The sequence below is a fragment of the Lagopus muta genome, chromosome 1, assembly GCF_023343835.1.
Source record: "Lagopus muta isolate bLagMut1 chromosome 1, bLagMut1 primary, whole genome shotgun sequence".
In the NCBI taxonomy this organism is placed as follows: Eukaryota; Metazoa; Chordata; class Aves; order Galliformes; family Phasianidae; genus Lagopus; species Lagopus muta.
In genome coordinates, this window is record NC_064433.1 from 39,481,567 (window position 1) to 39,508,509 (window position 26,943).

Consider the following 26,943-nt stretch of genomic DNA (forward strand, 5'->3'; position numbering starts at 1 on the left):
TAAGTTTTCCAAAGTGCTGAACTTTCTAAATGCCTAATACAGCAGATGGACCATTTTTTTTGCAATCGGTTGTTTTTTTCTGCCCTCATTTACATACCATACAAAGCCATTCCTTAACTCATCGTTACAGAGGTAATACTTGTAACTCGGAGAGGGAAAACAAAACTTAGTAAAATATGAAAGCATAACCATTCAGCCACACTGTCAGCTTTGAATTAATTTAAGTAATATCTTTTCCAAACAGTGATGGATGTGCTGAAATTATTTATTATTTATTCTTATATTTTATAAGCATGTGAGGATCTGAATGAATCTGGTTAATTTGTATGAATACATATTTTCTACTGCATGAATGCTACAGCTAGACTAATGGTGCAGTAATTCTAAATAAGCTGTCTGGAACACCAGAACAAGGTATCAGATTAGTCTAAGAGGAATGTTAATTCCCAGCTAGGAGTAGGGCACTGTTCAGATGTAACTGCTTTTATGACCTGAGCTAGAAATCTGAGCTGACAAAGCTCGTATGCTTTATTACAATGACTTGTCCTAGTGGCCTTTTGCTTACTAATTGCCTTATTAGTAATTCCAGTATACCATTTTTGCTTACTCCTGGCTAATACAACCATTTGCATGGGTCATGTGACAGTAGGGACTTCAGATGCTGGGCTTTGTACAGAGCCTATGTCATTGTTGTGAATGATACATGAATTATGAATTACAGCATCTCTAGAGCTAAGTCTTCTAAATAAACATGTCAAAATCGCACTTTCTAATTAGAAACTTCATTGCTCTGTGGAGATACTGTGGGAATTCCGTTCTTCCTTCTGTAACAAATAGTCATCACCCAATGAAAACAGAGTGTAAGAGGTAGCAGAATTCCAAATTCAGAGCCTTCCTCAATACAAACCAAGAGATTTTGGCCTTAGGAACCTCTATTTTTACTGGGAATAGGATTTATCAGGCAGGAAACAATGAAACTGTTTCCAAAGGCTAAGTCTGAGAGGCAAAGGAACAGCATTATATAGTAAACTATAGAAACAGATCTTGAAATTCAGAGAATTATAGAACAGTTAGGCTTGGGTGAGAGCTTAAAGATAATTTAATTTCAATCCACCTACCACGGGCAGGGACCTTACAGTAGACCAGGCTGCTCGAGCCCTGGCCTTGAACACTTTCTGGGATGAGGCATTCACTACTTCTCTGGGTAATTTGTTCCAGTCCCTCACCACACTCTTAATGAAGACCATCTTCCTGATATCTATATATACATATAAATATATATATATATATATATATAACCTACCCTCTTTTAGTTTAAAACTGTTACCCATTGTCCTATCACTTTGCTACCTTTCTTGTAGGTACTGAAAGGTTGCAATGAGGTCTCCCTGGGGCATTCTCTTCTCCACGCTGAACAACCCCAACTCTCACAGCCTGTCATCAAAGGACAGATACTCAGTTTTCTGATCGTTCTCATGCCCCTCACTCTGGACCTGCTCCAACAGCTCCGTGTCCTTCTTATGATGAAGGCTCCAGAGCTGAACGCATTACTGAAGATGGAGCCCCACAACAGTGGAATAAAAGGGGAGAATCATCTTCCCAAACCTGCTGGCCTCACTTCTGTTGATGCAGCTCAGGATACAGTTGGCTTTCTGGGCTGAAGGCATACATTGCCAGCTTATGCTGAAGTTTTCATCAGCCAACACCCCAAAGTCCTTCTCCTCAGGGCTGTTCTCAATGGATTCTCCACTAATCCTGTAGTTGTGCTCAGGATTGCCTCGACTCAGGTGCAGGACCTTTCTCCTGGCCTTGGCTTTGTGAAGTTTGTACACCCTCACCTCTCCAGGTCCCTCTGAGTGGCATCCCTTCCCTCCTGCATGTCGACCACACCACACAACTTGGTATCATCTGCAAACCACCCGAGAGTGTACTCAGTCTTGCTGTCCATGTTACCAACAAAAACAGTGCAAGTTACAATACTGACTCTCAAGCATTGCCAATGATGTCCACCTGGAAATTGGGTCTTTCACTACAACTGACTGCAACCATCCAGTCAATTCCTCATCCGTTACCAAGTCCGTCCATCCAATCCAAGTCTCTTCATTGAAAGCCAAGGATGTCATGCGGACAGTGTCAAATGCTTTGCACAATTCCAGGTAGATGACATTGGTTGCTCTTCCCTTATCCAGTAATGCTGTTACCCCTTCACAGAAGGCCAGATTTCTCAGGCGTTATTTGCCCTTAATGAAGCCATTTTGGCTGACACCAATCCCTCTGTTTTCCATGTATCTTAGCATACTTTGCAGGAGCATCTACTCCAATACCCAAGCATGGAGGTGAAAATGACTGGCCTGTAGTTTCAGGTCTTTCTTTTTTCCCTATCTTCAAAGGCAACATGCTTTTCCACAAACTATTTTAATATAAAACAGACAACAGTACAGAATTCTGCTCCTCTGTTTATAGAAATGACTGTACTTGACTGAGTCCTGCAGAAGTGCTGTTGTGCGATGACCTGACATTTTGATGGGAGTCATATGACAACAAAATACAATAATGCCTGTTTTTGTCTTTCTGGCTGCCTCATGACATTTTTCTAAAGACCATTTGATTTGATTACATCTCTTAATGATAAATGCTTTACTACTGGTATATTTTAGTCAGATTTATTTTAAATAATATTCGCAGAGAAAAACATTAGATTTAATTATTAAGATGGTAAAGAAAGGAAAAGTGAAGTATGGGAACAGCAGATATACTTGAATTTTATACTCCTATTGAAGATACAGAAATAGCAACTTCATAATCTACTTGGAAGAAAACTTATAAGGAGATCTATGAACTTATCAAGCTGTAACTCCACTTTCCTGGCACTTCAGCACTGATTACCAAATGCAAATGTAAGTGAATTTCCCACAATCTCCTAAGGTATTTAGTGTGTTTTATTCCACTGTTCACTCTAACTTCTGTGACTACAGCCATTTTAAGGTTTACTACCAGACCAGAAGTTTAAGTTCACCTAATTTCCTTTTCATTGCCTTACAACAATTCATATCACTGTACCAATTCAGGTTGCTAGTTTTATGTTCTACATGAATATACTTTCTCAGCATTTCAATTATGCATTCAGTTTTCATGCCTTGCAGTTCACCTATTCTAGTAATCTCCCAGGAATCAGAGGAATGCAACACAGCAACAGCTTTGAGTAAATAGCAAAAACACATGGAAGGAAGGGCTTACTGGTATAACGGACAAGATTCATGCATCTTTTGACAGGTGACAAAGCCATAGAAACTTAACTAATTTTCATGCAGCTGGTGAGGTTTTGAAACAAGTAATTTTAAAATGCAATTATACATTTTTTTCAAAATACAGTTTTTTTGGGTTACCTTGCTTTTTGGTCTAAGTGGTACAACTAGGGTCTTCAGATGAAAAGAATATAGTGAGGCCAATACAAACTTCAGTTATTTCCATTACTTCCAGAGCTAATACAAATTCCTTCCTAGTGCCAGATAGAATATTTCAGTTGGTGGTATTTATACTTAGTTAATTGAGAACCATTAATCACCATTTCCTGACATAGCATTCTAGAAAAATGCCAAAGTATTCCTATTTAAATTTCATTCACTCAGTCACTTTAAAAAGATTTTATTTCTGTGGAATATTAGTTTGAGAATTTGAATTGGTCGCTTAATTTACTAAATATGTTCCCATAAATACAATTCATTATGGCCATTTAATAGGTTCCTACATACTAGATTGAAACGTACATCATCTAATAAAGTATCCCATACTTTTAAAGGCTAACTAATCATAAAGGTGACCTACTGCTTCTGAAGTCAAATAATTCCTAGTTATAGAAAAGACAAGTCACAGTCAATCAAAACTGTGTGGACTACAATTATCTTCAATCGTTTCACCTGCATTCAGCCCAACATTAAGTTTCTCTGGGATATATTTTAACAATGAAACTCACTGGACAGTTAAGTGTTCATAATTTCTTAAACTGGAAAAGAAAACATTTATTTTCCACAGCTTTTCCATTATGGAATTTATAGGATTACAAACATCTGTTTTAACCTGCTTTATTAGATTTTCTGATGAAAGCAAGTTAGGCTCAGCTCTTGTATTACATAATGTACACATCACACTGCAAATCTGAATCTCAGCATACATTTAATAAGCAGCCTCTTCCTGAATTTGCATACTAATACAAAGTCTTCCACTACTCCTCACTCCATTTCAATTAATTCTACCTACTGCTGACTCTGTCTACTTCATTGCTTTCTCCAGGAAAATCGCTCCATACAACCTTCTACATTTCTTCCAGCTGACTGTCATGCCTCTCCCTCAAAGGTCAGTAACTCTTCTCTCCATTATGTAGGTGTGAAGAGAGGAAATAAAAAGCTAGTCTCCACACTCTCACAGACTGTACTCGGGGTTAGAGAAAATAAACAACAGGAAGGAGCATCTGCAGGGAAATTTCTGTTTAGCATCAGCTATTTCAACCTTGAATATGCACAAAAAAAGACTGTGCTCTTTAGTAAAGCGCCTATCTGTCTCTCAGTAACTCCAGCACACAAAGGACATGCAAGGACAATCCTAATTAACTGCAAGACCCAGAATAAATATTCTCCAACTCCCTACTACAGTGCTTGGAGGAGTCTGACAATTTAACATGGCTGGAATATTCCACACTTTTGTTACTCTTTTTTTTTTTTTATCAGAAGAAAATCTTTGCTGGCATTTTCCAACAACTTTTCAACTGGTAGAAAAAAAAAAAAAGAAAAAGGTGTTACAATCTAAGCATTCACCAAAGGTTTAATGCAAGTAACTGTAAAGAGGAGCCACACGCTGAACAATCTTAAGAATTGCCGATCTATATATGTCAATTCCTCTACTCTCCTTGGATGAAAGGAGTATTATTGGACATTTTATATTAAAATGTTTCTTCACAGAAGTACTTTAATGTGTAGTCATGAATGATACTAATAATTTTCTTTCTTTTACAGAATTCTGTTCTTTAATGGTGATATGATAGCAATTAGACCAATTAGTTATATTGGTCTATACGTATGTAATATTAAATATTTTGAAATAAATACTTTTTTATGAAGTTGGTAGAACTGACTTAATTATTCATCATTAATTGATTCTTGTGTTACAAGCATATTAAGGTGACTATTACTTAGTTGTAACACTCTAATAGCAATTAGACTGTCTGGCATGTACAAGCTATCTTTACACAACTCTCTACAAACCTTTTGTGCCATCTAGATAGTTTTGTCAAAATCCACTTTCAGTTCACTGAACTGAGAGTGCATTTGCCTACAACATTTTCCTACTTCCTAGCCTCCATAACTGTTTCAAAAAGCTTTATGTCTGTTTCTGTTAAGAATATTTTCCTGAGAAGCATATAAATTCGACAAGATTTCACTGATGATGCTCCAGAGATTGAAAATTCCCATAACAATCAGAGTGCCAGACTCTGCTATCTGAAGAAAAATAACTTTTCAAAGCTCTGTGGTCAATTAAAGAAACATCTAATGTGTTAAACAAAAGGACTAATCAGAATATCAGCTTACAGGGTACATAGTGCCATTATTTATTGTCATCAAACACTATTCCCTTTAAAAAGCTTTGAAAACCCTCATTTAACTTAGGGGAAAACTCCCTCTGTTTCTCACATTGGAGAATATACTCCAAGAAACAAAGAGTGTGTTGCATTCTGCTTATTAAACTGTTATCTTTCTTCCTTCCAGACACTCAGCAGTCCACTCAATCAATGTGCTGCTGTTGCCTAGTTATCAGGAGGTTCAATCCTGCTACCATTGAAGCAACATTAGATTTCCCATTGATTTCAGTGAGGGAGGATTAGTTCTAGCCAATAGATAAACAAACATAAAAAGAATTTCTTACAGATTTTCTACTGAAAATATGTTATTTTCACTAAAGCACCTAGAGCTGCTTCAGACTGGCAGGTTAACAGCATTCAGTTTTAGTAGGTAAGATGTCTGATGCATTCTTTTATTAATTTATGGTGTGTGTCCAAGAAACTTCTAACAGATGTATTCCTAATTTAACTACGTTAAAGATAATACTACCAGTATGTATGTGAGAAAGTGGCTCCTTCTTCTCTAGCTTGACTAGAACAACACAGTAATTTATCTACTGTTTGGCAGAGCTCGGGAAGGCTCCTGACCATACACTGCTGGGTAACAATTGCAATTCTTAGTAATTTGATAAAAAATTCTTACATGTGCAGCAACACCCACTGGGACCTGATCACCGACTACAAGATTCATATTAGCTTCAGTTAACTTCCATGCTTACGTCGCTTGTCTCTCGTGGCATTTCTACTGTACCTCACACCTGAGTTCAAGAAGAGGCATTTAATCTTGCACTCACCCAACTCAGCACATCCCCATGTGCTGTATGACTTAGCACAAACCTTGAAACAGCATGAGCAGAATGCTAAAGTAATAATTAAACTCTTTCTCCTTATCAAGTCTAATTGCCTCAGGCTTGAGGCCTTGCTGATGCAACTTTTCTGCATCTGCTTTTCAGTAACTTCATCTTTCTGTAGATAGCTACAGACACATCTCATATCCATTGTCCTTTATATAAGGTACTGCTGCTTCTCCAGCAGTATACTTTAATATTTTTTTTTAATTTTAACTAAAAATTTCTGCTCCATACCTCTCTGATAGCTGTACAAAACTCACTCTGCAGCACCTTCTTTAGAGACTGTAGTTTATGTACCGGTACTTCTCCAGATTCTTGCAGTTTCTCCAGTAACTCAATTGCTCTTGCAACATCTGAGTGGAAAAAGAAAGAAATACAAGTCAGTATAAACAGAGGTTGTAAATGCAACAATGACTAAAAGGGGAAAAATCACAGTGATTTTAAATTTAAAATTTACTGTGGAAACTACTACTGTACTAATCTTGTTATACCAGGCTCAGTTAGGCATCAGCACTACTGCTGAGAGATCCAAATCCCTATGTATAGACCAAATGGGGCATGTACACATACAACAGACACACACGCAGAGCTGCATTCTTAACTGCAAACCTTTTCTGGAATAAATCTACCAATTTGAAGCAGTTAATCTACACTAGCAGATCTATTTTTTTTCTTACTTTTCTGCACAGAAGCAGCACAAACATAATACGGGGTCTACTTTTGGAAGGTCTGCAAGAATGAAATTGAGTCACTGAGTCATAGAACCACAGAACTGCAGAACGACTTGGATTGGAAGGGACATCAAGGATCATGAAGCTCCAACCCCCTTCTACAAGTAGGGCTACCAACCACCAGATCCAGTACTAGATCAGGTTGCCTAGGGCCCCACCCAAACTGGTCTTGAACACCTTCAGAGACAGAGAATCATAGAATCATAGAATGTCCTGGGTTGAAAAGGACCACAATGATCATCTAGTTTCAACCCCCCTGCCACAGGCAGGGTCACTAACCACTAGACCAGGCTGGCCAGAGCCACCATATTCTCTCTGGACAGCCTGTTCCAGCACCTCACTACTCTTTCTGTAAAGAACTTCTCCGCTGACATATATAAGCACACTCCAATGACAATGTCTAATAAAAGTATTTGACCTTTTCATAAATCTATGTCTTCATATCAATTATAAAGAAAATCTCGAGCTTGCTAGTGAAGAGTAAATAAGAGTAAATATGTAAAGCTCTTGTCCAGGTCTCTGAAAACCTATGCTAAATTACCTGATTTGCCATATAAAACCTGTGTAAAACCCACATAAATATGTAAGTCACTCCAAAAGTAATGCCTCCTTCTTATTTCCATGGGGACTACAACAGAGCACTGTAACACGTTTTGACAGAGCAATTTCTGCTGCAAAACACTCTTTTTCAACATAGTCACCACCATTAGCAATGCATTTTTGACAGTGATGAACAAGAGCCTTGAGGCCACGCTCCTAAAAATCTGCAGCAGTGTTTGTGAACCACTGCTGGCACTGCTGTAACACACCACCACGACTTCACATCCACTGGTTGGTCTCCATAAATATTCAGTAAGTGTTGATAAACATCAGTGGGTGACATTTTTCCACATGAAGGAATTCAATGACACACCTGTGTTTCATACACACTTCTATGTCAGACACCATTCTGTCAGTCTGCCTCTCTGCTGCCACTTCTTACACAGCAACAAAATGCAACGGAATACTGGACAGAAGGGTCAACCTCTACTGCCAACATATATCTCTTGACACAATGGGCCAACAGCATAAAATAGGAGGTGTTACTTTTGGAGCACCCTCTTATGTGAAGCACTTTTTTTTTGGTGGCCTAAATTCTCCTTAAGTCCGTGAGTATCATCAAGGGCACAATCTAAGTGCTTCTGAAGAGCAATCCAGAAGGCTTAACTTAGTAGACATTCGGAGTACTGAGCAGGAATCTGGTCATACTGATTCACTCCCAGGAGGGAGCTGCACGATATACATCTCAGTCAGCTTTTAAATGGTAGAGCTTAATAAAAGGTTTTCTCCTCCTGCATCATTTAGTGCTACCTTCCAGCTCTTCCTGTAGATCTGCTGTTATCACTGAACAACAGTCTTGATTGTGTGGTCATTCTCACATTGAATTCTCACTCTGAACAGCTACCTGAGCTGCTATTGGCCAACTACACAATCCTACTAAAAACAGGTCTGTATCCTAGTGATTACATGTATTCTTAATACTGAACGATAAAAAAGTATTCAAGGTATTTTAATTCAGTGCATTAACTGCACTAAGAAGAAATAAAATCCCTCCCCAGACCACCACATAACTCTGCAACAACTACAAAGGCTACATTCAGCCTTGTGTAATTCTCCACTCTGATGATATGAGTTTTACTGTTTCTGACTAGGGGATTATGCTAACTGAAACAGTTCTTACAATCCTTGGTTTGCAACTGAGCTATATTGACCAGATGTCTTACATATAAAACACAGAGAGACAGAGGTGACAGAAGATGAGCTCTAACAATAACAGTGTAATTGTACCAAATAATTATTATCCATCTACTTCAGTGTTAGGAATAGAGAAGATGATGTCACATGTTAAATTTACAGTTTAATTGAAGAAGATAAGTAATTATTTAGCATGGTAGGTTGTGCCATAATAACTTAACAACCAAATAATTTTCAAACCTTTTAACAGACATGTGTCTATCTGCTAGTTGGTAAAAACTGCTATGCATTTCATTCTGCACAAAGCTATTAGATCATTTATCATAAAGCAGCTCCAACAGCCGATCATAACAGATCAGATATGACTTCTGAAATTCAGATATTCTAAGTCAGACTGGCATCTTTTCCAGTACTGATTTGGGAAATTTTAGAACTGTCTTTCCCTGTCACCAACTGTATCTGTAGAAGGCTGGGGCCAGAGATGGCAGATTGATTACTATTTTACAGATGTGTAGAAGTTTCCTCACCATATCTGAACATTTTGTGTACAACACTGTATTTGCTTTTGGTCCTGAATCCAGTGATATATTCAATGAAATAGCTGTTCTGATCCAGAAGGGAACTTAAATAGCTTTAGATACATTGATCAATACAAAATTGTTAAGTATGGGTCTAAACATTTCCCTAGGGCATGGACCAGGTTCAAACAATTAATCACTTTTAAAACAGGGAATGTTACAACACAAAAGGTAAGTTTTCATCCCAGTACAAAAGCCTGGCATGAAGTCAATGGATGTTTAGTATGCAGACTCCTACACAAAACTGATCATGAAGCTGTCATTTGTCAGTATCAGTTTACTTCGTTTTGTGATTAAGAACTGGCTTAGGGTAAAGAAAATTCTGGATATCACGAAAGTATTCTGATTTCCCCCACTTCCAAATCCATCCAGTGAGCCAGAACGCATGAATGTTGTTACCCAAGTTCTTGTTTTTTTTATTCACCATATTTGTTAACAATAATCAGCTTGCTTTCTCTCTCTTAGGCACATGGCTTGACCCAATTTGGCAATGACTTGTGCAAAACTGCTTGCAGTACAGAGAATATGGAATAATAAAGAGCTTGAAGGGATAAAAATACAGAATTAAAATGAGGCATGCGTTCAGGGCCAAAGCTGTTTGTTACAAGCTGATGCTCTGTCAGGAGCAAAGTGTAACAGTTTGTGCAAAACTGAATCTGTTTAAACATGAATGTATAAATGCAATCTCACGGAATAGCCTATTTCTTTCAATTAATAACTCTGCCGGGGAGACTTGAATGAACAGTTCCTCCAGGAATGCTTAAAAAGTGAACTTGCTCAATGTAAGTTAAGTGCAGCTTTTTCCTGATCCTTTATACAAGGCGAGTTCCAGACAAAACTAAAATAAGTGCCAGCTCAAATAAGTGATGAGACTGCTGCTGAGGCAGACTCCATAGCTACGATGACAAGAAAGCAAGCAGCAGGTAATCAAACCATCCCTGTCAGCTACAGCAATGCCACAGGTTTCCAAAGGATTGCTATTCATCTGCTGGGACACTTTTCTTGTCCCAAATGTCCCTTTGATTACAAATGTAATCAGCTTTCCTCGCAAAAATTATCACCAGGAAATTGCTCTTGAATAACATTTTCTTACCCACTAGTGAGAAGCACCAATTCATGAAACAATGTGTGTTTATACAGATACAAAATACTCGTGGAATTATGTTAAAAGCAGTTATGTTCTATGCAAATTAAACATGCGTTTCATTACTGATTTGCCCTTCTTTTAATCTAAGATATTTTTGGAACACAACTGGAATTGTGAAAAATATTCTATATATTCAGAAATACAAATTCCATTATATTTACATTAAACTGATGGTAACGCCACTGACATCTATCTTCATTTCTCATTTCATATCACACAGAAATTAGTGGGAATTTTAAGTACCAACATGGGTGGAATTAATCCTCTGTATTCTATGATGTGTATACTCGGAAATGAATATTATATTATTTGTCCTCTTTTTATATCGAATTCTAGCCCTTTTTTTTTTTTTTCAACAACCATTTTCTTCTGACTTCCTTATACAAAAAGAATTTCTTTCTCTCCTTTTCTGTTTAACATTCGCTTCCCTTTTTGCCTTCTCATCATCATGCTTGCCTACAGCCTTTCAGGAAATAATAAGGTTTCAGCGTGGTGGATCATGTTGTCAGTGAAGTCAGGGGGCTGTGGGTGGAACACGTTTTATCAAATGTGCCCATCAAAAGAAAAGCGTGGCTCTCAGAAAAAAAAGATTTCAAGTGTTCTTTCTATTTTAATTTGAATGAATTTTCATTTGTATTGTTAGTGGGAAAGAAGCAGTAGGTTACTATTTAAGCATTAAGAAAGAGAGATGTCACTAGAATATAGAACTAGCAAAATACCACACTGTGATACAAGCAGAACATTCCCATGCAATAATAAATGAAGTTGAATTCCATACATATAGCCACATACCAGAGTGCAATTAACAGAAAGGTCATTTTGCTTAGCTAATGCTTTGCTGATCACCCTATTCTAATATACTAACTGCTTTCACTAGCTGATTTTGTTCAAATAGCTAAGGAATACACAATGTAGATAGATCTGTTGAATTTGATGGATGTTTTTAAAAGTAAATGCTATTTCTACTATTCTTCAATTCAGCCTTTACTACGTGAAAGTTAATCATGAATCCATGCATTGCAGAAAGAACCCCAGCAGGTCCGCACTATGGGTTGTCTCACATGACTGTTAAATCTGGGTAGACAAAGTTCCTGCAGTCTGTGAATGTGGCTTTACCCCAGTATATTTTGTGCAGGCTTCAGTTCCAGTTTATTCAGATAAGTTATAAATTACAAAGAAAAATAATAGAAAATTACTCTAGTGTATTAAATGCTTCCCATCCAATATGACAGTGGCTCTAGAAAACGAATGTACTTGCATGATTTATAACACAAAACAAGAAAACAGTTGTACATCTACCAGCACCCAATCTTTCTCTCATAGTGACCTAAAATGTTGGTCTGCAGTCCTTAAAATAAATATATTATTCTTTGACTTAAGAAATAACTAAACAGATGATAGTATGCTCTGTAATACTTGCCTGGATGGAAACAGTAATTATTTAGAAACATACAAGGGCTGCCCATGTAAGCAATGCCTCCCGTTTTATTCTGTCAGCCCATGACACCAACAGGAATATGTTGGTAGCACGGCAGCAGAGGCAGAAGCCTCCTGACAATATTCCGTTACACGTTGTTGCCGTGTGACTGATGGCAGCAGAGGGGCAGTCTGACACAATGGCGTCTGACATGGAAGTGTGCATGAAACAAAGGTGTGTCACTGATTTCTTCATGCGAAAAAATGGCACCTAACGACACTTGAATGCTTGCTGAATGTTTATGGATACCAAGCAGAGGATGTGAGCATGGTGTGGCAGTGATGGTGCATTTTGGCAGTGGCGACAGCCACGCTGTGCTACCTCCTCTGGTGCAGATTTTTAGGAGCACAGCATGCAGGCTGTTGCTCATCAGTAGCAAAAATGCCCAGCTAATGGTGGTGACTATGCTGAAAAAACAGTGTTTTGTAGCTGAGCACTTGCTCTATGAAATAATGTTATTGTGCTCTTTGTATCTGTTGAGGTTTCCATGGAAACAAAAAGGAGGCATTACTTGTGGAGCGACCTATGTAGTATTTCTGTACTCTGATAACTACTCAGGAATCACGTTGCTGGGTTGCTTCCCAAGCAACAATTTGATGATCACTTATTTATTAACAAGATGAGAAAGTAGACTTCTCACCTTTCTGAAGTCATTCAACTGCCTCATTCATTTTAATTCTGGAGAACTTAGATGAATTAGTATGCCAGTTATTAGGAAAAAATACCATACTTTGGTACTTCAAAGAGGTGGAACATCACTACAGACTGACAGCAAGGACACTCAGTAAGTCTTCACTTGCTTCACTATGGCATTACAGAAAAATAACGTTGACAATTTTCAAGCTCTATTTCTTTGTGCCTGCAGACCTTTAATTAGGCTGAAGGTGAAGAATTTGCATAACATAACAGGTCTTCATAACTGCCACGTTTTTATTCCTCAGTACTTTTGCTAAGGTTTAGCTGCTCCTTTACAGCTTATGAAAACACATTTCTAAATTCCCAATGTTAGTCTACTTTTTATCATAATTTCCCAAACCTACACTGAGTGATCTTCAAATACTATCAAATGACAGTAGGTAATCAATGGCTAGGCAATTAGAATTCCGCAGTGATTAGCGAAGTTCATTCGTAATTCACAGCCAGTAACCCCTTATCTCCATGACTTCTTGGTTAAAGCACAGCTTTGGAAGATTTTCAGCTTGTATCTTTTGAGAATTTTCTGCATTACCAGAGCTCTGCTGTCAGCTGCTGCTTTGCCTAACATGACAAGTCCTTTCTGGCGTCAAACCGCAGACTGCCCAACGCCCAGTTCATCTCCTTACTAATGGCACAGCGCTCTCCTGAAATAAAACAACTCTTCTGTTAATACATTTAATTTAACCTAAGCAGTTCAGGAAAATGAAGGCAGAGAGCAGCCTTTTTTGCCCATTTAAGTTGCAATCTTTGTCTCGCCCGGAATTTCATACTAATGAGTATGCATAAAGGTGTACTTCACCATGGTAAATCAGACTTGATGTGCAGGGAACAACATGCAAGCCTGTTACAATACAGCATTAACTTTCAACACACCATAATGTGTATTTGTGAGGTATATTCAAATCAATTACATGTCCTGGTTTTAACAGTAATCTGTATCATGACATCATGCGACAGGCTGCCAAGCTGTGTTTCCAAGTGGAAGATACACCTGGATTTACTGCATTTCCCAGGAGCCTCCTTATCATCTACAATTCTGGGTGACATTCTTTTACCATTTGTAGTAAATTTGTTATCTATCCTTATCTTAATTGGGTCGTTTTTCTTCTCCCCAAAAGGGGAGAAAAAGGCCTCTTTGTGCTAACATGTTTGAAACCGTGACATTACAGCAGTAATATCAATGTTTCTGATAAATTATAGCTACACTAATATTTATAGTTATATAGCTTTATGTTTATATTAGTTTATATTATATGGGTAGCAGTTATAGGTTTAATGCAGTATCACTTCTACTCCTGTGGTTAAACATTACTGTGTACGCAGAAATATAAGAACAACCAAACCCTCATGATTCACCTTGTGCTGAGGATTTCAACTCACCACAGTTCTAATGCAGGCATCTGCAGCTCAGTTCTCACCCCAGACTGTTGCTACTTTCAATGAAGAGAAACACTTTCAGGCTACAATTTATCTGACCTATTTTAGATAAGATGAATCATATTCTAGGAGCGCCTGTTCTCTTTGTTGACTACAAAGGGAGACTAGATGATTAGCTTAGATGTAAATGCCTGCATCCTACGTACATCACGGTACGATGAAATCCAGTGTTACTGTCCAGATTTACAGTGAAAAATTCATGCAAATTTACCTCCATGTGGTACAGAAGACACCACACTTGAGAACAGTCACCTTCAGAGCTTTTTGGTTAAAAGTTTTACAAATGTCTTAACCAAAAATCTGATGCTTTTTTTTTTTTTTTTCATAACAAATGAGGAAAACTAAGCATGGGATAAAATTGAGTATACATACATACCCCATGCCTGCGTCATTCTTGTTTTCTTTGGCTATTCATCAGACCCTATCTGGGTCTATATTTCTTTTTCTGTATGTTGGTGATACACTCAGATTTCTCTGGCTCTATCTTCTCAGACACACCACAGGCATACAAGCCCTCTGCTTCCCTGTGCTCCTGACCCAGATGCTGCATACCCCAAGGCACGTTAATCACCATGAGTCTTCCCAACAGCTTTGGCAGGAACACCTGAATATGACAGTAGAGGTCTGATACGTTTTGTGAAATAACTTACAGAAAGGACACTTAATTTGCAAGGAATGCAGAGTCACCTATGATCCAAAATACAGATAGATATTGTGTGGAGATCTTTCCATCCAGCAGCCTCAACACCACAAAAGACCCTTGTGATTCTCTTCAGCAATTCCTCTTTTCCCATTTCAGGAATACGATCCAAAATATTGAAATTGTGCCATTTTAGGCATACTGCTCCTTAATACTCCCTTAGTGTGTTCAAATTCAACATTCAAAAGGTCCTTTTAAGTGAAGAAGTATACTCCTTTATTTTCTTGGAATTTCTCAATGTCTACCAACGTCTGAGTAATTTTCCCCCTTCTAACCCAGTAAGTTTTAATTGGTGATTTCCATTCTTATATTCAGCTAGGGCTTTTTCACAGCCCTAACCTGCCATAAAGGCTAACTGGAAGAACTGGATGTGCTTTATCTTGGTCAATTTTTCTGGCATAATCATTAATCCGCACACGTAAAGCCACTCCTCAATTTTTACAATGAAGCCTTCGCGTAAGTGGTGTAAGTCAGAGTCACCAGTGTCCCTGGTGACAATTTTCAAAATTTGGCTTATTGAGAGAGATCCACAAAGTTCCTAAAACTGTTAAGTTCATCAGATCCTTTGAGAATGTGACCTGGTGTTGTCACATTTCCACTACTGCTTTTTAGAGGGATGATAATAAAACAGTGCAGCTTGAATTGATAGGTAATTCAAGATCTTTTCTTTATGATGAATTTCCATGGGTTTTATTAAAACTAGGCCTGAATAGTAATAATGCAATTCAGAATTTTCAGAGATGAGCGTTTAAAATTAATTTTAAAATCAAATAATTTTAAAATAGTTATATAATTTTATTCTTCCAAATTAGTAGTTTTGTTATAATTTTTTAAGCAGTGAAGGTGAGGAGGTGCAGAAATGTAAGTTTGAGAATTTTCATCAGAAGATTTTGCCATCTGTGAGTAACCAAGACATACACCAACCCTGTGACAGCACCCACTGATTGTGTATAGAAAGCTTCGAATATAGCACCAGTGTGAAAACAAGTTTCCAAATTATCCTTTAAGAGAAGGGATTTAAAAAAATGAAGTTGAAAATGCAAAGAATAGACAAACATTGAAAACACTGCTATGTTCTTGCACAGTTCTTTGAAAAGAACGCCATGATTTTTCTCGTGCATCACCTTGGGAGAAAAGAGAAGGGAAGGTAACATTTCTTTTTTCTCTCCATATACAGATACAACTTTCTATTGTTCAATTGTGTGCGCTCTTGGTGATCATAATTAAGATTTATAGACAGCTACTCAGTGCTGAATAGAACAGATGAGACACGGTTCTTGTGCCTTTTCTGACAAGGGACAGTTAGCTGTGAATGACACAAAAACATTTTTTTAGACTTAGCAAAAAAAGTGAATGTTGTATTCAAATAAATACATGCTGTGCATGCTATAAATATGAACATATACATGTATATATTCATTTATTCAAAAAACAAACAACAAAAACATTCATTTCCAACAGGAAGCATAATACTTTGTTGCTTCAGAGTTTGTTATTGTAGTTCTTTAGCCTTTCTGTAAGGACTTCTAAAAACCCCAAAGTTCTCAAGTGTTTGAAGCAGCTATTTGCCTTCACAGGAAGTGTAAAATAGTGTTTTAGCCTTCTGAAGCTATAAAATAACAGGAAAAAAAATAAATCAACCTCTGAAGCAAAGTTCGAAATCCCTGAGACATTCAGAAATTCAGCAGTGTAAGGATCCGGCTTTTAAGAAATAAGGTCCTACAATCTAAACTTTGTGAAAGTAAGGAAATTGTATGCTCCTTCCTGTAGCTATAGGTAACTCGTAAAAAGATGCCCCAGCAACTCCACCAGCCTCATCTATCTCCTGAAGACAGCATCTCTCGGCCTTGGAGGATTCGTTCAGCAGAAGCCACTAATCATGCTGGAATGCCACCATTTTAAATGCCAGCCAGAAGCACACTGGGTGTCTTGCTGAAACTGCAAATGTGAACATGTTCCAGGTTCTGATCCCAGATTAAAAGAAAAAAATAAAAAAGGCTACTACATTAGAATACACCAGGAACCCTTTTTCAAGGCCTTTGACATGGTCCCCCACCACATCCTCATCTCCAAATTGGAGGGAAGTGGATTTGATGGGTGGACGACCCGATGGATAAGCAATTGGTTGAAAGGCCGCAGACAGAGGGTGGTGGTTAATGGCTCTATGTCCAGGTGGAGGCCGGTAACAAGTGGTGTCCCCCAAGGGTCTGTCTTGGGACCGGTGCTCTTCAACATCTTTATTAATGACATCGATGAGGGAATTGAGTGCACCCTCAGCAAGTTTGCTGACGACACCAAGCTGAGTGGTGCGGTTGATACGGTGGAAGGAAGGGATGCCATTCAGAGGGACCTCGACAGGCTGGAGGGCTGGGCTCGGGTGAACCTGATGAGGTTCAACACGGCAAAGTGCAAGGTTTTGCATTTGGGCCGGAAGAACCCCAGGCACCTGTACAGGCTGGGAGGAGTGGTCCTTGAGGGCAGCTCGGCAGAGAAGGACCTGGGGGTCCTGATGGACGAGAGACTGAATATGAGCCAGCAGTGCGCTCTGGCAGCTCGAAAGGCAAATGGGATCCTGGGCTCCATCAGGAGAGGGGTGGCCAGCAGGGACAGGGAGGTGATTGTCCCTCTCTACACGGCTCTTGTGAGGCCCCATCTGGAGTACTGTGTCCAGGTGTGGAGCCCTCAGTACAAGAAAGACATTGAGATTTTGGAAAGGGTCCAGAGGAGGGCGACTAAGATGATCAGGGGGCTGGAGCACCTCCCCTATGAGGACAGGCTGAGGGAGTTGGGCTTGTTCAGCCTGGAGAAGAGAAGGCTGCGGGGTGACCTCATTGCAGCCTATCAATACCTGAAGGGAACCTACACCCAAGAGGGGAGTAAACTCTTCAAAAGGGCTGACGACAGCAGGACTAGGGGAAATGGTTTTAAGTTGAAGGAGGGAAGATTTAGGTTAGATGTTAGGGGGAAGTTCTTTACTAGGAGAGTGGTTAGGCCCTGGAACGGGCTGCCCAGGGAGGTTGTGGATGCCCCGTCCTTGGACGTGTTTAAGGCCAGGTTGGACGGGGTCCTGGGCAACCTGATCTGAATGTGTATGTTTGGTGGCCCTGCCAGGCAGGGGGGTTGGAACTACATGATCCTTGGGGTCCCTTCCAACCCGGGTGATTCTGTGATTCTGTGATTCTGTAACCCTACTTTACAGGATACTTGCTTTTGTGATTTAGTCAGTAAGCATACAGCATTAAAATCAGGGAAGGAATTAAAAATTTGACTAAGCTCAAGAATTGTAGAACAGAAATAACTACAATCAATAGGCTTGTGCAAACAAAGAAAAACAGGATGAAAACTATTACTTCCAACTTGGATATACTTTTCTCTTAGCTGTGTAGTGTATTAGTGTGTCCTATGTGTGTCCTACACTGCAAAACAAAAGTATTGGCCATATGGGCAACCTCATACATTACCCACACAGATACTTGCAGCATGCTTTCTGTTTGCATAAGAGTGATTTTTGTTGGCAGGGAAGATGACAGGAAGGGGAGAAAAGGCACCAAACGGTGCCTCTCAAAGGGAGGCAAGGTTAACTTCAGGATGCTAATTCTCCATCACAACAGGCACTGTGCTGGAGCCAAGGCAGTTGCTCTCACTCTCCTCTCTGCTCATGTCATTACCAGTCTCCTGCTGCCTCTTCTCAGTTCTTACCTCCCCAACTAATCTGAATCTTAAATCTTTCTCTTTTATTACCAGAAAGATGAGAAAGATGGCTGTGGGCTACTGGCAGTTGTACATAGTTGCAATGCAAATCTTCACTTTAAGTCTAGCTTCACAATTTTATCTTCTGGGGGCTTTTAGGTGCCTTGAGATTCCAGTAAAATGACGGTAAAAAAATGGCATTCATGCAATAGAACGGCTGTGACGCAGTGATTACACACATACACCTAAGATAAGATTCCCTGTAGGCTCAGGTAACAACAAGAAAGTTAATATCCTTTCTTCAGTTTTAGTGGGTTTAACAATATTACTTTCTGCGGATGGAATCCCTCTGGTAGCTGGCTACATACTAGCCATTTCTCAAGGAAGAGAAAAGAAACTGTTGAGTATGTGCATGGGAAAAGCTACAATAAGAAGGAAACAATGAATAAAATCCTCTGGCAGTACACCTAGGCAATAAACATATGCTGATGGTAGATCTCAACAACTGCTCACAATTAACTTACAACTAGGAAAGCCTATGACCTCAGAAGAAAGCCACGACCACTTCGATTGCTGCTGCAAGTTATGAAAAAAACTTTCAAATGGGAAACCTCTGTGGGAAAGAGCTCAGTGTCACTTTTGGAATGCAGTTGTTTGGTATCCTACACGTTGAACTATGCTGAGAACAGGAGCAGGAGAACTAGAGCGCTTCACAGCCTGGTATCACAAGAAGGGAGGTACCTGCCTAAGATCTCAGGAGCACACCCGGCATGTTTTAAGATGGTTGTACTGTTAGGAAGCAGAAAGTGTAGAATAAATTAGTGTAAGTTCCACCACTATTACCACTGGATTACAAGATGATCAGACATCAAATCACCTCTCTTTTCAAAGAGTGCTTCATTGATTTTAAGGCCAACGTCCTCTCTTAAAGTTTCTCCAGTCTGCCTCTGTATAAGAACAGATGTGTTATCCTTTTATTCCTGTGCTGATTCAGTAAACAGCATTTGGCACAAACACTACTGCCAAACCTATTGGAAGCTGATGAGATGACAGTAAACAAGTTTCTGATGGTTAAAACTACTGCTGATGACTATGGTGATCTATATAAGCTATTTCAAGTGCATTTTTCCCTAATGCCTCACTGATTGCAGAGGGATTGACGCCTTGTTATCTGGGAGATTTATCCTTTTTCAGAAAACATGGTTGAGGAAAGAAAATTAAAGAGTTAGTGGATATAAAGGATTAGTGTTTAAACTTGGGGTTCTATTAAAACGAATCAGTAAAAATGTAATTTTGCTTCAGAAAAAAATGAATTAAGTCTATTCTGAGCAATGCTCTTCTTTATTCAATTATCCACGTTTACACAGAAACAAATCAATGCCTTGATGCTCTGTGTATTCCTGGATACTTAATTGTTCTATATTTTAAATAATAAGAGTTCTCCAATCTCTTCTGGAAATCCACTTTTCTAATCAATCTTTTCTTCTTTAAAAAAGCAAAAAACCAACAAAAAGCCCTATTATTAAAGGAGCACTAAGGTAATGACAACTCATTATGAGAAGCATTTCCTGGTGACTTAGCAGAACTACATACAAGTATATAAAAATATATAAAAATAGAATGTAACCATTCTACTTTGAACCATGGAGAAAAAAGTTCTCAAAAAAAGTTTTCATCTCTCTCTTTTAAACACAGCTGAGGTCTGAGCTTGTAGTTTAAATACTCAGGAAAGCATCATTACTATGCAAATGCGTGCTTCTGAATCAAACCTGCTCATCTGAACAGAGAATCAATTGTTGAATATTTCTTATTCCAAAGGTGAATTTCCAGCAACTATCACAAAGGAAGCTGACTGAGATTAACTTTGAAAATCTTGGGTTTGTACATACATATACAGTTTACAGCATGTTAGTATTATTTTTAAATGTCAAAAACGCATAATGTGAAATAATTTAGATTACTATGCATAAAAATAGCACCCCTTGTGCTTTCTGATATTATCTCTCAACTTGTTTCAAATGGTCAACCCCTCACCCATTCCAGAGCTTGTCGTGGACTGAAATCCATGCCAACAAGCTTCAGCAGAAAGCTCCATTTGAAGAACGAGACGCATAACATACACATGCAAGTTCTGTTTATCACTTTGTTCTATAGAAGATTAATTCAGGTAGGCTACAAGAATTATTTCATTGCTACCATATCTATGGAATTTTTCAGCCTGACAGACCAGGAGGAACGTGAGATCCCTGAGCAAGAGGGAATCAGAGGTGTCTCTCACCACTACTGTCTGGCTGCCCAGTTATGTGCTTCTAAGACAAACATGACTGGAAATATCAGATATTCCCCCTCTACACTCTATAAAAGTTAAACATTAAAAAATGCCACTTTTTGAAGACATTTCCATGCATCTTCATGGCATGAGCCACAAAGGCACGACTCTCTGGAGGAAGGCAGCACCAGAGGCCCGCTGTGCCTGGCGCGTGCTGGAGATGATGCAATGAACTTTTCATTCGCTCCCATGCATCGTGACAAAGCTCAGTTTCAACGTCCCATCATCAGGAGCTGCCTCAGGCCTGAGGACAGAGCCCTCTCCTTGATGCCCAGCTTGCCTTGTAATATAGAGCTCATGCAGCAGCGTGCCTAGCCAGCTCCACCAGGCCAGTCTTCTGCTGCCTTGAGGCATCCAAGTCAAATGTGTGCATTCAACTTTTCAAAATATGTTATCAAAGATTACATTCAGGTTGAGACTTTCTCATATTCTTGCTGCAGATCTCCAAGAGTCTATATGTGGCTAAAAAAAACTCTTAAACTGCATGGATCCTCAAAAACACTCATATTACCTGCTTACCTTAATCCATTCCTTCATAAAAATACATGGAAAAAAAAATCAAATATATGTTGGCATACTGATGGAAAACAAAAAAATCACATTTCAGACTGAATCCAGAATGGTCAATTCTCTCTGTTTCTACAAACAACAGGCCTTTTTGTAGCCTCAGAAGAATGAATTTGATTATTTATACGTCATCAGCTGGCATACCAAATAGAGGAACGTTAGACTTAAAGCACACAGCACTGCAGAAGTATTTTCCTCCTTTAACACGCCAGGTTGGAGAGCAGTACAAGAAATCTCTCTGACAGATGGAAACGCTTTGTTGAAAGCCATGCAGGGAGCAGCATAACCGCTTAGCACTGTTTTGAAGGGCTTAACCGCACTGTAAAAGATAGCTGGCCTTATGCTGTACCTCTGTCAAGGAGTATATTTCACACTTTATGACTCTGACTTCATCTTACTGACGAGTACGTTATACATTTTTTTCCACAGACAGTATCTAGCAACTTATACTCAGTATTCAGTTCTGTTGTATAGAAATGTATAAGCATTGATGGGAAAAAAAAAACATGTATGCCCTCTAGCATGCAAATGGTCAAATGTCATCTGGTCATATTTCATAGAGTACATCTACCTCTGCTATCAGCTGGTGGCTGATAGCCATCAAATCAAATTATAAATTGATTCAATTACATATTTACTGTCACTGAACACGATGCTTCATTAAGGATTTTCAGGAAGTTATGGGACATCCCTCCACTAAAAAAAAAAAACAAAACTTCTTTGAATTCTTAAAAAACCAACAGAGATTAGCTGTGTGCCACAGCTCAAGAGCAAGAAGTATTTCCAGTTGCCTAGGATATAATTGAAAGTGAGGAGAAATTTGGTTGTCAACAGCCAATAGCTATGACCTTGTCGTGAAACTTCACAGGGATTAATATATCAGCTCAGTATATTCAGTCTATTCAAATTTCTTCTTTTATCCTCAATCACATGAAGAATTGAAACCACCAGTGCCATGCATGAATAGAAACTATATAAAGAAAAACGTAAGAGGACATGGATTATTAATAAAAGACAGTTGAAAGCTCTCCTTCAAATGAGAAATATTTCCATGCACTTAATCATGCAATGGTCTTTGTACAGCCTAATTGTATAGAATCATCAAAAGCAAGAACTTCTGAAAAGTGCTCTTTTAAAGCTGCCATTTTCACGGTCGGGAACAAGGAAGAATAACTGAAGTTTTGCAGCAATCTGAGTAAATAAATGGTCAATTTTCTGTCAGAGCAGATTTTCATCTCAGAAGAAAGAGCACAAGTAAAATGTTATGTAAAACAAGCTTGATGAAAACTGCCGAACTAGTAAGACAGAGGAAGTTCAGAGTGGAACACACATTATGCCTAGCTAGCAAGATGCTTGCTTCAAACTGTGCGTCTCCATACGACCATTCCTAAAACGAGCACCAAGGGAAGAGCAGAAAGGTGCTCCCTTCCATCATATACCTTGGAGCACAGTGTCATTTGCAGAAAAAGCTTCCATTAGACTGTGCTAAGGCACTCATTGAGTGCCTCACACCCATCAGGAGCTTCCTGTATCTGCACAGGGCTTTGGGGAGAGAAAGGCAACAGAATACGGCTACGAGGGAGATGCGAGCTCTGTCTGATGATGGGGAAAGTGGCCACTGCTGGTCACCCAGGGCTGTGGCACGCTGAAGGCACTGTGAGGACAGGTAGAGGCAGTGCTGCTGATCGAGTGCTGAGAACAAAGCACAAGGTGTGCCAATAAAAGTGGCACGCAAAGGTGAAAAAAAAAAAACAAACAACACAGCATGGGCATTTTTAAACATTCCATTTTGATCTGATGTCCAAATTAAACCAGGAGCATACTTTAAAAATCCATAACCTTGGACATAAAATGAAAAACAAAATCCAACCTTACTTTGTCAGTTTACATAACGCAGCACTGTAACTTTTCACCTCAACGTGGAACAAGCACAGCTTTCAAAGTTTCTGGCATCACCTCTGAATTGGCCTAAAACCTTCCCACAGTGAGGCCTGGTGGGCTCTGGGGATTACCAACAGAGTGGCACCCATTCAGCATGCAAGATGCATGCAAGAGACAAGAAGGTGCACTTCTTTCTGTAAAAGACTGACAGAGTTGCTTGAAGACACTCGGAGGACAGGCTCTGCCCCTCACAAAGCTCACAGGCACATGAAGCTCAGCCCAGAGCCGTACCCCCTCAGCTCCAGTGCTTCACATCTCTGCACTGAAGCACTTGCTGATTCCTTCCCCTCCTCCCAGCAGAGCACCACACAAAGGTCAGGCAAAAGCCTTGGAGATTAAATTGTAAGCGATTAAAATTTCCATTATTTTGTGAACTTGTTCTACATATTAAAAAGCCCTAATGGAACTTGCACACATTTGTGCAGGTAGAAAGGCACATGATGACAGGAATTAAGGAAATTAATTCCTGTGCTTTGGACTGAAGTAATCTTCCAGAATGTAATTGGCTTTCAATCATTCACACACAACATGCCCTTCACCTTTAAATGGTAATTCATTTTACCACACGATTCTGAATTCCACTTGTGTCAGGCGCTAGGAACGCTCCCATCCCTGCACTGAACACAGAATGCAGGTTTTGTATGAGAGCAGACGATGCTGTGGCCTAACTCAGATTTCTGATGTATGCATCTATACGAAGTTTTACTATTTCTGGATGCCTCAGTGGGGGAGAACAGCAAACATTTCTTAGCCAGAGATAAAGCAAATTCCCTACGCAATGCATGGCAGTGAGTGTTGCCTCTCGTGCAATGCTATTTTCTTGCTGCACATAGCACTCTGTGGGGCACAGCCTAGTGGATACAAGGCTACAACTCTTCCCTGGGCTGGGCCTACATCACAGCAGAGCTGTGCAAAGTGTAAGTGACAATAAACATAGCTGTGTCTGCTTCAGTAGAACAACCAAAATGTGGAAAATCACTCTGCATAGCACTTTCCTGCTTCCTTGCCTGTGAAAGACTACAGAGGAAGTACCTGGAAGCACCAGGCTTGGGTTGCTCCTGGAGTGTCAGCCCACCCTCTCCAGCTGATATGATAACAACTTGTTATGGGTGACAAAGTGTATCTTGCTGACGAAATGGCCGTCTGCAGGCCAGGTGCAGTATTTAAACCTATTTCTTCTTGCCCATAGTTCCCTTCTGCACATCACATCTTACTGCTCCGTGATGTTACATCTCCTCATACTACTGTCAGCCCTGGCTGACAACCAGGGAGTCCACAACGCAAGCACCTCTGCCAAATATTTAGGCATATTCTGGACACCGACAACAGATGTTTACATTTAAATTGGGACTAATTTGCATTTTTGTGTATCGTGGATATTTTAAAGCACTGTTAGTGATGAAAAGAAACGTGTAATTCTGAAATAGTAATACTTTCCTTAGAAAAGCCAGGTTTGCTAATGGATTGCCATCTGTTCAGCTCTTTGCCAGGAAATAGATTTGTCCTGCTTACTGAAAACAGTATTAGGGTGAAACTGTAGATTACACAGTGGATTTCTGAACAGTTTAATTTCAAGCGCATGCCAGCACTTTGTTATTTCAGTAAGAATAATTTTAGATTCACCTTTTCTTCAAATGTTGAAATTAAAACCATCCAGCAAACTCTACTTAGTGTCAATAGGAAAAGGTTCTTCACCAGAGGGTGGTTAGGGACAGGAACAGTCTCCCCAGGGCAGTGGTCATTGCACAGAGCTGACTGAGTTCAAGGAGTGTTCGGACAATGCTCTCAGACATAGGGTTTGATTTTGGGTGGTTTTGTATGCAGCCAGGAGTTGGGCTCAATGATCCCTGCTGATCCTTTCCAACTCATAACCTTCTGTGATTCTGTGAACCTCTGCAGAACTGGTTTGTTCTCAATCAGGTTCCAGTAAAGGTTCCTGCACCATCTTTCTCACCTTGAAACTGGGTTCATCAGGCTTCTTTTGCACAGGATTTACAGGAAGACGCTCCCTGTCTTGCTCTGAAAGCCTGTCTTAATCCTCTAGAAAGAACACGTTAAAGAAATAAGTAGCACTGGCCTAAATTCTGCTTTCAAGAGTACAAGACTTATACATGTTCAGAGCCACTCAGGGCTCCTTGATGGAAGTTAAGAAGAGCGATGCACCTGCAACTCAAGAAACTGTTTTGCGAGCTGTGTGACCTCTTTAACTCACAGAACCACAGAAGCAAAACAAATCAGACATCAGGTTAAGTTCTTCTCCTTTGTGACCACAGAAACTGAACAGCATTTCTGCTCAGCCTTGCAAGCGGCACAAATGCATCGCGAGGGAGTCGTCCAATTTTCACAGCCCAGAGGCAAAAACTGAATTTAAACAAAAGTTCGTGATTTCAGCACCGCTTTTCACTACCTCAGTCAGGCTGCTGACACAAACTCAAGGCTAGCAAAACATCAACTGCTCTCTCTCCGCGGACCGAGCAGCCGCCTACAGACACGCACAGCACCCTGGCAGAGTAACATCACACAGAGTAACACCATTACCGTCAGCGCGCAGCCACAGCACCTCCGCACGAACCCCAAAAGCCGCGTTCCGGTGACACACGCACCGCTTCCCCGGGCGCCCGCTCCGCCCGCCCCAAGCGCACGGCCGCCGCCGGACAGGTGCGGATGTGCGCCGCGCCCCGGCCGCGGCTCTCCCGCAGCAGCGAGGCGGGGGGAACCGGGCGCACGGCCGCGGGGCACCTGCGCGGAGCCCCAGCCCTCGCCGTGCAGTCCTGCACGCGCCCCCCGGCCGCGCGGCCGCTCCCCGCCGGCGGACAAACTTTCCTCCCGTCTCCTCGCTCCGGAGCCTCGCGGGGAGACACCGCCTGCCCGCCCACCCGCCGCCTCCAGCCCTTACGCCGTGGGGACGGGCGGGCCGTCGCGGCAGCGCCCGCCGCCCGCCTCGCACGGAGCCCCGCGATGCTCCCTCGGGCCGGGCCGGGGGCGGCAGCCGCCGCGCTTACCTCTGTCCAGCGTGAGCGGCTGGACCGCGGTCAGCGTCGCCATGTCTGCGGCGGGGCTGGAGCCCGAGTGACGCGCGGCTCCGGCACCGGCGTGGAGCGAGGGGAAGGGCGGGGAGGAGGCTGGCAGGGAGAGGGGGCGGAGGAGGAGGGTGGCTCCGTGGGAGGAGGAGGAGGAAAAGGAGGAGGAGGAGGCGAGCGGGGCGGAGAGGGCGCCCAGCGGAGGGCGGCTCAACGCGGACGGGGCGCCGCGGTGCAGCGTGCGCAGGGCGGCCCGGCGGGGCCCGGCGCGTGCTGCCGGCATCGCTGCGGTGCGGGTCCGGGCCCGGCGGGAGGCCGCCGCGCTCGCCTCGGAGCGGAGTCTCGGGGCCCACAGCCCTGAGGGACGGGCGGCGTCGGTGACGGCTTTCTGGGGCCGGGGGCGGCGGGCGAGGGGCGGTCCGTCTGTGGCCCCG

At 40.9% G+C, this 26,943-nt stretch overlaps 1 protein-coding gene across 2 annotated transcripts in view; it reads right to left on the reverse strand.

Moving 5' to 3' along the window:
- The window catches only part of LIN7A (lin-7 homolog A, crumbs cell polarity complex component), a 48,926-nt gene extending 22,187 nt beyond the window's left edge, over positions 1-26,739 (reverse strand). Inside the window, exons 1-2 of one of the 2 annotated variants that reach the window (XM_048954101.1) lie at positions 26,492-26,739; positions 6,697-6,815 (exon numbers count right to left, since the gene is read on the reverse strand). In XM_048954101.1, coding sequence (XP_048810058.1) covers positions 6,697-6,815; positions 26,492-26,534 — 162 coding nt within the window. In that variant the 5' untranslated portion in view covers positions 26,535-26,739. The remainder of the gene's footprint in view (positions 1-6,696; positions 6,816-26,491) is intronic. The other variant, XM_048954108.1, reaches the window with a different exon arrangement.
- Between the last annotated feature and the right edge of the window lie 204 nt (positions 26,740-26,943).